Source organism: Manis javanica, chromosome 4 (genome assembly GCF_040802235.1).
Source record: "Manis javanica isolate MJ-LG chromosome 4, MJ_LKY, whole genome shotgun sequence".
NCBI lineage: Eukaryota > Metazoa > Chordata > Mammalia > Pholidota > Manidae > Manis > Manis javanica.
The window spans coordinates 173,017,508-173,032,625 of record NC_133159.1 but is presented as its reverse complement, the minus strand read 5'-3'; the positions used below and the strand labels follow the sequence as shown (position 1 = coordinate 173,032,625).

General features: G+C 39.6%; 1 protein-coding gene, 1 long non-coding RNA gene and 1 pseudogene across 6 annotated transcripts in view; 2 read left to right on the top strand and 1 right to left on the bottom strand.

Moving 5' to 3' along the window:
• The window catches only part of ABCA6 (ATP binding cassette subfamily A member 6), a 58,016-nt gene that overhangs the window by 31,997 nt on the left and 10,901 nt on the right, over positions 1 to 15,118 (top strand). For all 5 annotated transcript variants that reach the window (XM_073235835.1, XM_073235838.1, XM_073235837.1 and 2 more), the window contains 6 exons: positions 4,870 to 5,007; positions 7,374 to 7,481; positions 8,292 to 8,465; positions 8,690 to 8,803; positions 12,264 to 12,380; positions 13,923 to 13,997. In XM_073235835.1, coding sequence (XP_073091936.1) covers positions 4,870 to 5,007; positions 7,374 to 7,481; positions 8,292 to 8,465; positions 8,690 to 8,803; positions 12,264 to 12,380; positions 13,923 to 13,997 — 726 coding nt within the window. The remainder of the gene's footprint in view (positions 1 to 4,869; positions 5,008 to 7,373; positions 7,482 to 8,291; positions 8,466 to 8,689; positions 8,804 to 12,263; positions 12,381 to 13,922; positions 13,998 to 15,118) is intronic.
• Positions 7,488 to 15,118, bottom strand: part of LOC140849192 (uncharacterized) — a 77,546-nt gene continuing 69,915 nt past the window's right edge. Inside the window, exon 3 of the long non-coding RNA XR_012130854.1 lies at positions 7,488 to 8,079. This is a non-coding gene — a long non-coding RNA (uncharacterized lncRNA). The remainder of the gene's footprint in view (positions 8,080 to 15,118) is intronic.
• On the top strand, positions 8,810 to 11,415 carry LOC118968134 (protein transport protein Sec24A pseudogene; annotated as a pseudogene).

Sequence of the window (15,118 nt, the reverse complement as noted above, 5' to 3'; positions counted from 1 at the left end):
TATTGACCTGGTATTGATCTATTCTGGAAAATGTTCCATGTAAACTTGAGAATAATGTGTATCCTGATGCTTTTGGGTGGAATGTTCTGTAGAGATATGTTAAGTCCATCTGATGTAATGTACTGTTCAGTGCCTCTGTTTCCTTACTTATTTTCTGTCTGGTTGATCTGTCTGTTGATGTGAGTGGTGTCTTAAAGTCTCTTAAAATGAATATGTTGCAGTCTATTTCCCCTTTTAATTCTGTTAGTATTTGTTCTACATATTTGGGTGCTCCTATATTGGATGCATAGATATTTAAATGGTTATATCCTCCTGTCGGACTGACCCCTTTATCATTATGTAATGTCCTTCTTTGTCTCTTCTTACTTTGTTTGTTTTGAAATCTATTTTGTCTGATATAAGTACTGCTATTCCTGCTTTTTTCTCGCTATTATTTGCATGAAATACCTTTTTCCATCCCTTCACTTTTAGTCTTTGTATGCCTTTGGGTCTGAATGAGTCTCTTGTAGGCAGCATATATATGAGTCTTGTATCCTTATCCATTCTGCCACTCTTTGTCTTTTGATTGGTGCATTCAGTCCATATACATTTAAGGTGATTATTGATAGATATGTTCTTATTTCCATTTTATTAATTGTTTTCTGGCTGTTTTTTATAGCTGCTCTTTGTTCCTTTCTTCCTCTCATACTCTTCTCTTGTTATTGATGGTTTTCGTGAGTGTTAGAATTGGATTTCTCTTTGTTTTAATTTATTTTTGTTGTGTCTATATTTATTGTAGAGTTTAGTTTTGTGCTTATCAAAGAGTCAAGGATAACTTCCTTACTATCTAATAGTCTATCTTAAATTGCTGATTACTGTATTTCAAACACAGTCTAAACAAACTTTGTGTTTTCCTTCTTCTTCGTCCTCCACATTTTCCACATTATATGTCATAATCTACACTTTTTGTGTATCCCTTGACTGATTTTGTGATGTCTTGCCACTGGGTTTCATCCCCAGACGAGGTCCCTCTTGATTCAATGAGATCAAAAAATGACAATGGAATGTTCTTAGGCTGAAAGGGTTTATACCCAACTTTATTCCCATGGTGGCAGGTCAAGCACTAGAATCCCTTCCACCTCGGAGTGAGTCTGCATGCAGCAAGCCCATCTCAGCCTCTGGGCCTCTCTTCTCCTGCAGCTGTCTCAGTCTCTGTCATCAGTACTGCCTCCACTGCAGCCTCTGCTCTCCTGTAGTTGTGCAGCCCATAGCACTGCATGGAGCTCTTTATATGGAGTCAGTAGCAACATATTGCTCACATGTGCAATGAGCAAGCTGATCAGAGTCAGCTGAGAATCCTGGCCACAGGAACTTTCATTTTCTCTACATGTGTCTATTTGATTTTACTTATTTTGTTTTGTTTTAATTTCTTACTTGCTTGCAATTAGTCAGTCTATTACTGTTACTATCAGTTTATTTTCACTTGTGAAAGCTATTTACCTTAGGGTCATTTCTATCTACAGTAGTCCCTTTAACACATTCTGTAGGGCTGACTTAGTCGTGGTGAAGTCTTTCAACTTTTGTTTATGTGGAAATTGTTTAATACCTGCTTCAAATGTAAATAATAATCTTGCCAGGTAGAGGATTCTTGATTGGAGGTCCTTCCATTTCAGTACATTAAGTATATCATGCCATCCCCTTCTAGTCTGTAGAGTTCCTGTTGAGAAGTCTGCTGATAGCCTGATGGGATTTCCTTTATAAGTAATCTTTTTCCTCTCTCTGGCGGCTTTCAGCACTCTCTCCTTATCCTTGATCTTTGCCAATTTAATTATTATATGCCTTGGTGGTGTCTTCCTGGGGTTCCTTTTGTTAGGGAATCTCTGTGCTTCCATGGCCTAAGTGTCTATTTCCTTCCCCAAATTGGGGAAATTTTCAACAATTATTTCTTTAAAGAGACTTTCTATTCCTTTGTCTTTCTCTTCTCCTCCTAGTACCTGTATTATGTGAATATTGTTCCATTTGGATTGGTCACACAACTCTCTTATTATTCTTTCATTCCTGGGGATCTTTTATCTCTGTTTTTCAACTTCATTGTTTTCCTGTTCCCTAATTTCTGTATCATTTACAACTTTTTCAACCTGTGATCGTCTGCTATTAAATCTGCCCATTGTATGTTTCATTTCATATACTGTATCATTCAGCTCTGAGTGGCTATTTTGGAGGTCTTCTATCTTTTTGTTGAAGTCCTCCCTGGGAGCTTGAACATTTTTATGTAGATCTGTGAGCATGTTTATGACTTTTACTTTGAACTATTTATCAAGAAGATTGGTGATTACTATTTCATTCAGCCCTCTTTCTGTTGTTTTATCTTGTTTTGTTTTGTTTTGTTTTGGAATATATTCCTCTGCCTCATCATATTGTAAGTGTCTGTGTTTCTTCCTTTGGAGTAATACTTTATGAAGGAGACACCCTCTAGTTTCCAGAAGCTCAAGACTCTTTACTTTCCAGTGTAAAAGCCCCAACTGTTGGCATGCAGTAGGTGGGGCTGTCTTTCTGCCCAGCTTGTAGTAGTCTGATTGTAGGTGGGCAGTTTGGTTTGGCTGCACCTTTGTGGTATGCACAGAAGTCTGCTGGAATTGCTGTGGGCAGGGCCACCCTCTGCCTGGCCTGCAACAGTGGTGGGGGCTGCAGAGTTAATGGGGTGGGCAGGCTGGTGTGTGTGTCCACCCAGGCCTGTTGAGCAGGTTCTGGTGCCTGTGGGGAAGAAGGAGCTCCCAGGGCTGTCTCCTGTAGGCACCTGTAGAGCTGAGCTGAAACAGAGGCAAGAAAGCTGGGAGGGTTTCCCTCTGCCTACCTGGCAGCAAAGACTGACACCTCTGCTGGGCTCAGTGGGCCGTCAGCTGGTCACAGGTGCAGGGAGGCATCTGGGGCTTTGCTGCTGGAGTTGCTGTGTGTGGGGCTGCCCTCTCACCTGGCCTGAAGCAATGTCAGGGGCTGCAGGTGGGCAGGACCCAGTGCCTACTGGGAGGAAGGAGCTCCCAGGGCTGGGTCCCACAGGCCTCTCCCCAGCTGGGCCAAAATGGAACTAAGAAAGCTGGGAGGGCCTCCCTCTGCCTTCTCAGCAGCAAAATCTGACACTACCCTCTAGCCAAGTGGGTTGTCTACCAGCTGCATGCACCGGGAGGAGCCTCAGCGCTTCATTTCCCACATGGGGGATGTAGCATCTGGGACTCCCAAGAGTTCCCAACCTGTCGGTCTGAGGACAGTCTGGGAAAGTATCATCCACCTGCCCTTTCTCCTGAGAAGAGAGTTCCATGTAACCCTTGCCCCTCTGGGGCCCCTCCTGCTGCTGGGAAGTCTTTCAAATTGCCTACTTTGCTTTTGTCTCAGAGGGGCTAGTAGAGCTTGCCTGTTCTCCACAGTAGCTGGAATCTCAGCTTCCCAAGAATTCTGTCTGTCTGTGTTGTTCAGACCCACTAATCACCAGAGCACCATGTACTGTGAGCTCCTGTTCGTTGAGCAGATTTCCAGGGCCAGATGTTCGGTGATCCTGGGCCCCCTACCCTCTCCCCGGTTCTTTAGATAAGAACATATAAAAGAACAGCCAAAAAGTGTTGGCTCTGTTCCTTTTTCTCCCACCTGTGAGCTGGGGTTGGGGGAGGGCTTGGGTCCTGCCAGATCTTGGCTTTGCCACTTTACCCTTTTCTGTGAAGTCTTCTCTTCTTTCCCAGCTGTAGATAGTCAGTTCTGAAGTCTTCAGTTGTTTTCAGGTTTAGTTGTATTTGCTGTCTTTTCATGTTTTATTTGTTTTGGGGAGGAGGTTTCCGCCTTGCCTTCCTCCTCTGCCACCCAAAATGCTACATTTTTAAACTTTCAAAAATCACAGGAAGTCAGCCCCACTAGTATATAACAACTTGGGTCAAAACATTTGGGTCCTTACTGAATAAACTGTGAGGTTTCAATAAATTTTTGTAGAACATTTTCTATCTTAACTTCTGAATTAGATGATTTTTACATTGAAAGTAGAAACTATAATTGCATTATTCAGACTCAGGAAAGTATTAAACCTTATAATTCCCACCAATGTAATTATGAATTTAGGGAATCCTATTCAATGGCTAACTACCCAAGTGATGTTTGTATATACTCCAATGAAAAACAGGGAGCCAAATTAAATGAAGCAACCTCTTTATTTCTTGCTAAAAGGGAAATTTTTTAAAAAGCCTTTGAAAGTGTATCATTGAATTCAGTTCTACCTGAACTAAGTACATCATAAAAAATGTAATCTCTTTGTGCATATGGTAAGAAACTACACTTTTTGGCTGTTCTTTTATATGTTCTTATCTAAAATATATATTGGTAATGTTTAAACAATATTGAGCCTCTTGATGAATGCATGAATATTTTTATAAACATTAGCATAAAAATTGTTTCAGAAAGTGTAAAAATATTTCACTGGCAGTGCAACCATGAATATTTGATGAATCCCATGATTATCTCCTATCCAGAAAATCAGGAGCCCATTGCTTGTTCGCTGTAAATGGACACTGTCTCCTTGTCAGAGCCACTTCGAGCTGAAATTTCATTAGCTGAAATTTCCTCAGCCACAAAGTGGTCTAAAATTAGTAATAGTAATAAAAATGCATATTGCCAACTGTGCTATGCATTTGCTAGGGTCTAATATATATTATCTCATTTAAACTATATAGCAACTCATAAATTATCCTCTTTCACAGAAAAGGAAGCTAAAGCTCAGAAAGGTCAATTAACTTGAATATGGTCACACAGTGGGAATGTGGCACTGTCAGAGTCTTACAGATTAAATCTTTTTCTTTGTTCTTTAATGATGTAGAATTAACATTATTTTATTTGTCTTTCTTTTATTTGAAGGATTATAGATTTTCAGTTGTGTGTAATACCAAGAGAGTGCATTGTTTTCCTATTCTTATGAATATTATCAGCAATGCGCTACTTCAAATGTTTAATTGTACACAACACATCCGAATCGAAAGAGGAGTATTTCCTTTTGTAAGTATTGGATTTACTCATTCTGAACACTTAGGAATTTGACAAATAACCTGTGTTTTCCCTCTTTATCTTTTACATATTCATAACTGATTGTTAATCCTAAGAACAATTATTTTGTCCTAACATTTTAAACAGATTATATCTAAACATTTTTGTTTTTTTTTCTTGTTAAATTATCTGAGAATTCTCATAGGAAAATACTTTTCAATATTATGTCATGGTCTCCTATGGAATCTTCTGAAAAGATGTATACTTGACTGCAGAAGTCTACTGGAGAGAGAGAGTGAGAGAGAGTGTGTGTGTGTGTGCGTGCGCGCATGTGTGTGTATATGTGTATACACTCAATTGGAAATCAGGAGCACCTGAAACCCAGCTTCACAGTCTTATAAATCTGCTATAATTTGTTGGTGTTCCCTTTATTGACGAAGTAGGCTGGCTAAGCTGAAGGACAGTCTCATAGTTCATGCCTTTTGACGGATTCATTCACCTCTCTGTAGTTGCTCTACGTTGCAGGGGTGTCTGTGCCTACAGGCTGCTCTTTCAGGACTCCACCAGCTGGCTATAGGCTGTATTTAGACGGGCAGATGCGATAGCACGAGCAGGAGAGCAGGCGGTCCCTGCGCTCTGAACTTCAGTCACATCATTCACCTCCTTTGTCCCTCCATCCCAGAAGTGACTGCTTTCTTGCTTCATCAGCCTGTTGACTTCTCTGCTCTTTGCACCCATGTAACCATCATGTGATTACTTTCTATTTCAAGTACTGGAGGGAATCGTGGTTTTCTGGCTAGACCCTGACTGATACCCAAGAAGGAACTCCTAAAGCTAACTCCAACTGTTTCAGACCAGGAGGTTGGGAGAGCAATAAACAGGATTAGAAATAGAACCATCAAAAAGGTCAAAAAGGGAAGCTTATTTTGTGACCAAAGGGTCAATTTCAGTTTAGCCTCATTCCACAAATGGTGCTAGAGGATGGAGTATCACTGGCAAGTCTGCAGAAGACATGATGCATCTGAGAGGCGAAGCCACCACTGACCATGAGAGCGGCGAGGTCAAGGGCACAGGTGTCTGAATGGAACACTCAGAAGGTGGAACCAACAACTGGGAGTAGAAAGAGAGAAGTGTCACCTGCTCTAGGCCCTTTACTTTCCTCATTTCATTACCTGTTTGTTCAGGATCAAAACCAGGCCCCATGGTTACTCTCTTAGGCTTCCCAGTGACACACGCCTTTCTTTCATAGCCATTCTTATGAAGATGATAATGTATTCTCCCACCCAGCAAAAAATTAGAATTTATGCATGTAGCCTCCAAAGCCTTAAGTAAAGTTTGGGAATTGTAGAATTTTTTTGAAACAGGCTATTGTTCTGTTCTCCTGTAATTATATCTAAGAGGCAGCCCTATACTCTACCTGAGCATAGGTCCGGACTCAGGTAGACACTGATTTGGGGGAGTGATTTAAACTTCATCTCCTTGAAGATGGACTCGACAGCATTGAGTTTGAGGTTTGTGCTTCAAAACACATCCACCCAGCTACCTTCTTCACATAGACACCTCTAGGCTTGCTGAGAAAGATGTGCTGCTTAGGCCTGAATGTTCCATTTCTCTAGGATCTTAACTCCTGAATTATTAGTTTTTTTATTGTGGTAAACATAACAAAATTTACTTTCTTAATCAGTTTTAAGTGTACGGTTCAGTGGTGTTAGGTATACTCCCATTGTTATGAAACATATGCCCAGAACTTTTTCACCTTGCAGAACTCAAATTCTAGACCCATTAAACCAGCATGTCCAACCACACCCACCCCCAGCCCCTAGCCATCACCATTCAACTTTCTATGACTTTGAATATTTTTGTTACCTCATGTAAGGACAATTGTATAGTATTTTTCTTTTTGTGAATGGCTTATTTCCCTGAGAATCATTTCCTCAAGTTTCATCCATGTTGTAGCATGTGACAAGATTTGCTTCATTTTAAAGGCTGAATAACAGTCCATTGTATGTATTTACTATATCTTATTTATCCTATCAGCTGTGATAGACCCTTGGGGTGCTTCCACATCTTGGATATTGTGAATCATCCTGCTATGAGCATGTATGGGCAGCTATCTCTTTTTAGCTCTTTTTTATATATTCTAAAGTGGGTCCTGAGTCATTTTCTATGTCTTTTTTTTTTTTTTTTTAGCAATTGAAACCACATGTTAAATGATCAGAAATCATTTCCCCTTCCCACCATCGGGTATAGGTATTAATGAACTAGAAATACACTTCTGATTTTTTTCAGTATGTCAAAGAGCACATTCTTTATGATTTTTGGCATTTGTTTCATTTTTTTAAATATCCACTAGTTTGAAGTACCTCTTCTGTTTGCAGAATTATATATATTTCTCGATTGGGCTGCAGGAAGGCTCCATCTTCTTATTCTTGGTCGTGTGCAGTATGCCTCCCTACATCGCCATGGGCAGCATCAGCGATCACAAAGTAAGAAGGGTGGGGTGAGAAAAGAAGCTTCAAGACTTCAGTAATTGTATTTCAAACACTATGTGTTCAAAGTGTCCTCCTGCGAGAAAAACATATAGATAGGTTTAATTTCAATAATGTAGTTTAATGTTATTCCCATCAAGTCAGACCATTTACTTCTAAAAACAAAATATTTTTTACCTCAGAGTTACAGAAAAGTGCAATACTCTCGCAGGGACTCATATTTATCTAAGCCTTCAAATGGGAATATTCTACAATTTTCAACTACATTATTTCCTATGCAAAGGAAGAAATCATTGGTGCTGAAATTGAGGATCTGATTTAAGACTCTAATCCCCTTTTCTGCTGCAGAGAATGAAATTTGTTGTAATATCTGTATTTGGTTATGTCCATTATCCAAAGCAAAATGGTAAAATGAGATTTAGGTAAGTCACCTTTCTCCATCCGGGGCCACTAACTCTCCCAGAGCTTATTTTGATAATGGAGAATTTATTGTCCTTCAGCTCGCACAACAATATTGAGGATTAATGCCTTGGTCGTTATGAGGTCTGCTTTTCTATTCATTATGCATGGTTTGAAATGGTGATGTGAACCCAACCTATAAAATAAAACAATAATCAATTCAAAGTGGCCACATTTATGGAATTGGCTCTGGACCTCAGGCTCCTAAGCAGTATATGCATAATTAAAATTATTAGAAGACTAAAAGATGAGGTTATATGTCTTAAAATATTTTCCAATGTGTGTATTTTGGATTTGGATTTTAAGTGAATCTATGTATATCCTGTGTTTGTTTTTTTTTTTCATCAGAAAAGAGCTAAGTCCCAGCTGTGGATTTCAGGCCTCTATACTTCCGCCTACTGGCTTGGGCAAGCACTGGTGGATATTAACCTCTTCGCTTTTATTATTTTTTCAATGTATTTAATTTTCTACATAGCAAACAGAGCACACACTTACGTCACAAGTCGAATGGTGTTCGCTTTGGTAAGTAGCACATTGCAATAACCAGTATCTTATGAAGTAATTTAGGATAAATTTTAACATTGGATAGTCTATGTAATGAAGATATGTTCATCTTTATTTTGTCATAAACTAAAACAAGGAATCATGCAAAGTGCATATGCAAAAGATGTTTTAAAAAACACTCTTAATTTAATTTTCCCTCAGTCAATATTTCTTTTTTGCTCTGGTATCTGTATTCTCTTCAGGTCGTAGTGACGTTCGGTTATGCAGCGTCTCTGGTCTTCTTGACGTATGTGATATCATTTATTTTGCGCAAGAGGAGAAAATATTGTAGCCTTTGGTCATTTTGCTTCTATATTGTAAGTACTTATATAAACATGTAAATTGGGAGATAGAGTTCTCTTTTAAACTTTCAATGTAGCATTAAATATATTCACTTTTGCCTTGAGCAGTGGGGAAAATTAATACCTTAAAACTGTACACAGAAAAGAGAGGGACTGTGATATGTCACTGATTCAATGATGTTTCTGAAGAATCATGTGCAACTCTCTGAGTGAAGTTTAGGGAGAACTTTACAGGAGACCTAAAGTTCAAGATGCTACTATTGATGACTCTTCAAGATGACTATTCTTCAGAATACAGGGATTCCTGGCAATAATAAGAGTAAAAATCAGCTTTATAACATTTGACAATACAATGCATTTCTGCAGTCTTCCCAGATGGCCTTGCTTAACTTCAATGCTAATAATTTCAGAGACTGAAGATGTTTTTATACCTATGCCAGATAACTTATTAATAAATATGAATGAAAGATTACCAAAAGTCCAAGATTACTGAAAACCAGGATGGAAATGTTTACCAAGGCCCTGGAGACCCAGAGTGAATCCCAGCACTTTAGCTGATGTTCCCAACCAGTGGTTGGATATCTGCCTTGCAGACACAGCTCCCAGTTCTTGAAGTGGAAATCCTGAAACCATGAGAAGAGTCCAGGCAAAGACTATATGCTGTGAAAAAACATCTGACATCACCCACTGACTTCTCTAAGAAATTAGCCTTGGACTGTCCTGATCAGCAGGGAGCTATTCACTTACCCCTTCTCAGTGGACAACATTCTGATTTGGCTTCTCTAGATTGTATTTTTTGGTATTCAGCAGGTAGTGTCTATTTTTTATCATCCCTCTTACCATCTCAGGAAAACTCAGTCCAAGTAAGAATTTATAGGAAAAACTATAGCCATACCTCACTTGGAAGACTGGCTTTAGGGAGTCATGCAGATATACCAAAAGTCTTTCCATTCATACTTTGTATGGAAACATTTTTGTGCAGTCAACAGACCTACTGCCTTTACCCAGTGTAAACCCAAATGCTGATTAATCAGTACGGATGTCGGTAGAAGAGAATCTAATAGTCATTTCTTTTCAGTCAGCACTCATGTATGTCCAGCATAGGGACACAAAGAATTGGTGTCTACACTTTTCTGTAGTTTCAACTCTGAATAAAGTCTTTTTTGGAGTTGATGGTCAAGTGATGTCAGGATTATTGGCTAATATGGCTGTGACAGTTCGGTTACTGCCAGCCTGAGTGAGGCTTGGAATTTGCTGATGAGCCTCTGGGAGACAGTTCTGCTCTTTGGTCCTTAGTGATCAGCAGCCTGGAGTCACGGTCCCTTCGTTACGGCATTTCCCACTCTTGTGTTGCCTCTCCTTGAACAGGAACCATTCCAGACTGGGACAAACGCATGTCTAGATGAAGGCATTTTTGCTATGTGTCAAGTGAAAAACCAGCCCCTTATTTATTGTGCAACTCCTCCCAGTTTGTGCCTGTTTGACGATCTCTCAGAGGTGGGAGCGCTCGGCGGCAGCGGGATGGCGGTGCCTCAGCTTTCAGTGGAGCAGCCGAGCAGGGCGGCCAGTCTTCCCGTGGAAGCAGCTCTGTAGTGATGCTTTGGGTTGGAAAAAATTGTGCATGGGAATTTCTCAGCTAAGGTCTAGGACTTCAAAGTGCATCAGTTCCACAGAACACGGCAGACCTTCCAGAACTTGCTAACAGCACAGTCAGCTGGACCAATAACTAACTTTCATCTCTTGGCTTAGGGGGCAGGGACCACCCTCCCTAATGTGATATGAACAAATAAAGGAGCAGAGCAGAGAGCCCAACATGTGACTCTGAAACACTGTGTTTTTAAAACGGAAATATATCTGACATGTTGGGTACCCTTTTTCCTTTGCCGCCAACTATTTTTTTATGGATTAATATTTTTATTAGAGCATACACACAGAATTTTCTCTGAGATGCATATTTTTTTCAAGGTTTCTTTTTAGAAACTCTGCATGTAAATCCAAGTGGCTATTATGATCTGACTTTTTTTAGTTGATATACAATCTTATATTAGCTTTAAGTATATAGCACAGTGGTTCAACAGTTACCATATTACTAAATCCTTCGGCTCCACTAGTATAGCTACTGTATTTTTGAATTCTTATGGATTAAAATAAGACAAGGCAGTATAGCAGGGGCAAAGTAGATTTTGTAAAACAAAAATTTCTGTGTTCAAAATATAAAAAAAAATCACACTGTATAATAATAAGACCAAGAGGAGTCAGCTGAGTGGACTAAAGGACTTATTGTTATAAAAAATAAGGAGAAAAAATAGAACAATGTTATGTCATGGAGACTAAGAGATGAGAAACATATAAATGTGAACACTCGTGCATTACCTTTGTAGAGAGATTGTGGTGGTTGTAAAATGAGAAAATTTTATCATCTAAAATGTTAATTGTGCTTTTACTGAATACTTGATTAGAAGTTATTAGATTCTGTTCCCAATCATTTTTGATATGAAGATTACATATTCCCCCACACTATGAATTCATTTAGTAGTGAAACAATTTTCCCTTATACAGCAAGCCCTCCAATAGTATACTTACTGGCATAAGGAATGCCTTAGGAATCACCCACGTAAAGTTTTGAATCCCAGCTTTGTCACTTACTAAGTTTGTGGTCTTGAGGGTGTTATTTAACAACTCTGGGCCCTATATTCCCCCATATGTAAAGAGGGTGTAATAGGAACACCCACATTATAGAATTGCTGTGAGGATTAAAATAAGCAACTCATGCTCAGTTCTTAATGGTTGGCACATGTGAAATATTCAGTGAATTTAGTAGTTATTATTCTTACCACCTTTATTATAATTCATACATTAATGAGACCCAGTGAAGGTTCCATACAGTGCTCAGTACACACTTGGTGACTGATAAACTGATCCTTAAAACAGAAAAATACAAAATTACATTTATCCCTTCATCTCACAGTTACAGTATTCTTAAAGAAAATGGGCCCATTACAATCAAAATGAACAATCTCAGAAAAATGATTTGTTAGGAGTGGGGAAGATATGAAGCAGGGATGACAGTTAGAAAGCTGTAGTCTAGGTGTGGGGCAATAAGGACTTTTTAAAATAACTGTCCATATAACTTTCTAATGTGTGTAGGTTTTTATACTGCAACAATGGTGTTTCCTTGGCTAACTTCTCTCTTCATCCTACTGTCTTAGATTGTAACTAATGCACTCTCATGAAGTCTGTTTGGTCGTTTTAGCTTTCACCTTAATCTCCAGATTTTTTCCCTTTCAGGGAGCTAAAGGTTCATACATATTCTCATTAACAAAAGCTCATCCTTTCTCTTCTCCCTCTGAAAGGGGTGAATCTGCATATGATAAAATTCTGTTATATAGGGTGAGAACACCTACATCTAACATTTTCTCTACTGTCAGTGGACTGAGTAGATCTGACATGCAATACATTTCAATTTGCCTTGTAGACCACCACCATCATGCTTGAGATCACAGTACATCACCGTGACTTACAGACCATGTTTTCTGGCATGATATTTGTTCCCTCTTCTACCTTGGCTGGATTTCTAACTTTTTTGGCATGGGTAAGAAATATTACCAACTGTGTCACTAATATTGAATATGCACCCTATTAAAGTTTTCTGCCTAATCAGTAAAGGTTGACAGTAGGCTGGTAGTTTCCTGGATGGGAATGGGGGTGACTGCTATTGCATACCAAGTATCTTTTTGGAGTAATGGAAATGTTCTTAAGTTGTATTGTGGTGATGTTCTCACAACTCTGTAAATTTGCTACAACTCCTTGAATTGTACACTTACAATGTGTGAGTTTTTTTGGCATGAAAATGTAACACCAGTAAAGCTATTTAAGAAGCATTGCCATTCGCACTTTGCAAAACATAAGCATTGTCAAACACTATTCAAAAGTAATGCAAGATTGGCCATTGCCTCATTTAATGGGTATTCCTTATCCAGTGTGAGGATAAACTCATGTACAATACCATTCATTCATTCAGAAATATGTATCAAACACTATTCTGTGTTCATGTTAAGGCACAGCTACTAACTAGGAACACCTGAGAAGAGGGCAACCCAATGCCTCCTTTCACAGAGCTCAGTGGAGACAATGTCCAACTGAATCCAGTCAATGCAAAGGGTCAGAGGTTACAAAGGAGAGGGGCAGGGTGCCAAGGGTAAGATAGGAAGCACAGCTGTTTTGCTGTGGAAAGCCAGAGAACTTTTCTGAGGGAAGCAGTGTTCAAACAGAGTCCTGAAGAATGAGTAAAAATTGATTAGTGGGAGAGTGGAGCCGGAGGTAAGCATGTTCTGTAGAGTGAAGCAAATGCACTGAAGCAGGAGAGACCAGGAGGCATTAAAGAAACTGAATGTGATTCAGATAGAAAGACGTGAATGATGAGATGAGCAGAATAGCTCTGTCAGGAACATACTTGGTAAGTCCCTGAAAAAATCCTGGATGAAAGTTCAAATATAGAGCTTCACTAATCATTTGTCTTGGGGGCTGGGGAAAGTCTTTCATCTGCAAAAACGTTTTCCATTGGCTAAGCAATGTCTGGAATTCTCAATTGAAAATTCATTCCTTTGCTTACAACATTCTATCTCCTAAAATGCAAGTAGAACTGCAAGGTGAACTACAATAACCTAGAACCCAAATTATTTAGGAGGAGGGAGTGACTTTCTGAATACATTCGTTGAAGAAGAAAGAATAATAATGTGACTTATTATTTGGTGGGAAACAGTCACCATTAGAGGAAGGGGTCTTAGAAAAGCTTAGGAGAGGCATTTAGCACAAATATTGTCAATCTCTAGAATTTTTCACAATGCAGGCACCTCTCTCTGTTACACTTTCCTTAGCCTTTCAGCAAACATTAAAGCAAAAGATTTAAAAGAAATCATTGGAAGGGAGGAACACACAGAAGTTAGCTGCTCATTGAGAAACAGTGAGAGCTGAGTAGGGGGCGCCCCCTCTTCTCTGCAGGGAAATGCTTGTCTCCAGCGAGCATGGGGGAATCTAGTTAATAAGGGAAGTATCCAAATGTGCAATTCCATATTATTTAAGTGCAAATCAGAGAGCTGATGATTCTGTTTAGCCATTTTTTTTGTCTTTGCAGAGAATCCACAGCTCCGCAAAATACGAAGACCCAAATTACGACCTGAGAGAAGCTGACTTTCTAGTGTGCCTGATAGTAAGAAGGCCTTCCTTCACCATCACCTACTTTTCGCATAGTTATCATTTATTACAGTAACCATTTGATCTTCTCTAATGGGTGCCCGCTTTGAAAACATTTCGTATAGTCTTAGAATAAGCAGTTATCTTCAGGCGTGATCCTAATTCCTGGAGCTATTTTTATATGCATGAATGGACTCTCTAAGTCCCGAGTTCAATATAAAATTAGTTTTTCATGTTTATTGATCCTCTTTACTTCCCCCTCCAAATTGGAGAGTGCTTGTAAAAAATGCAGATGTGATGTAACTCAAATCCTTTGAATTGGAGATAAAAAGGCCAAAGTTGAATAATAAAAGGAAGGGGAAACATCATTGCATTGGTATATTTAAGCTGAAGAAGACTACTGTCTTTGAATACAATGTGCCAGTACTTTTCTAGGCTTAAGAACAAATACAGACAGAAGTCCCTGCCCTCGTCAAGTTTATATTTTGGTTGGAGGGGACAGATACTAAGCTAAATAAATACTGTATGCAGGTGGTCAGGAATACTGTATACAGGTGGCCTGGCTAAGAAATAAAGATCCGAAGGAGGCAAGGAAGTGAACAGGAGGTAGAGTTCAGGGAAGAGCATTCCAGAAGGCGGGGACAAGAGTGACACTGGTGTGTTCCAGGGTCAGCCAGGTGACCAGTACGGTGTGGCACAGTGACCAGTGGGGAGAGAGGTATGGAGCAGGTCACAGGCGGAATGGGGTAAAGTGTGAGGTGGGCAGGAGGGGTCACGCAGAGCCCTCTGGGTCACTGCAAAGACTGACTTTTCTTTGAATAATCAAGGAGTCACTGGAGGGTTTTAAGCAAAGCGAAGTGATCAGACTTGACGTTTTAAAAGAGTAGCTTTAGTTATTGTGTTGAGAATAGATGTTTGAGTCACAGGAGGAGAGGGAGACCAGGTTTCAAGATGTTGCAATACTATAGTGAGAAATTATAATGAGCTGGACCTGGTGGGAGTGGCACAGTAGTGGGTGAAAGTGAGTGGGCACAGGGTGAAAGTAGTTGGGTCCTGGTGATTCGGAAGTAGGGGAGATAGAATTTGCTGACAGACCAGATGTGAATCGTGAGGGCAAGAAAGAAGGCAGGTTCGCTA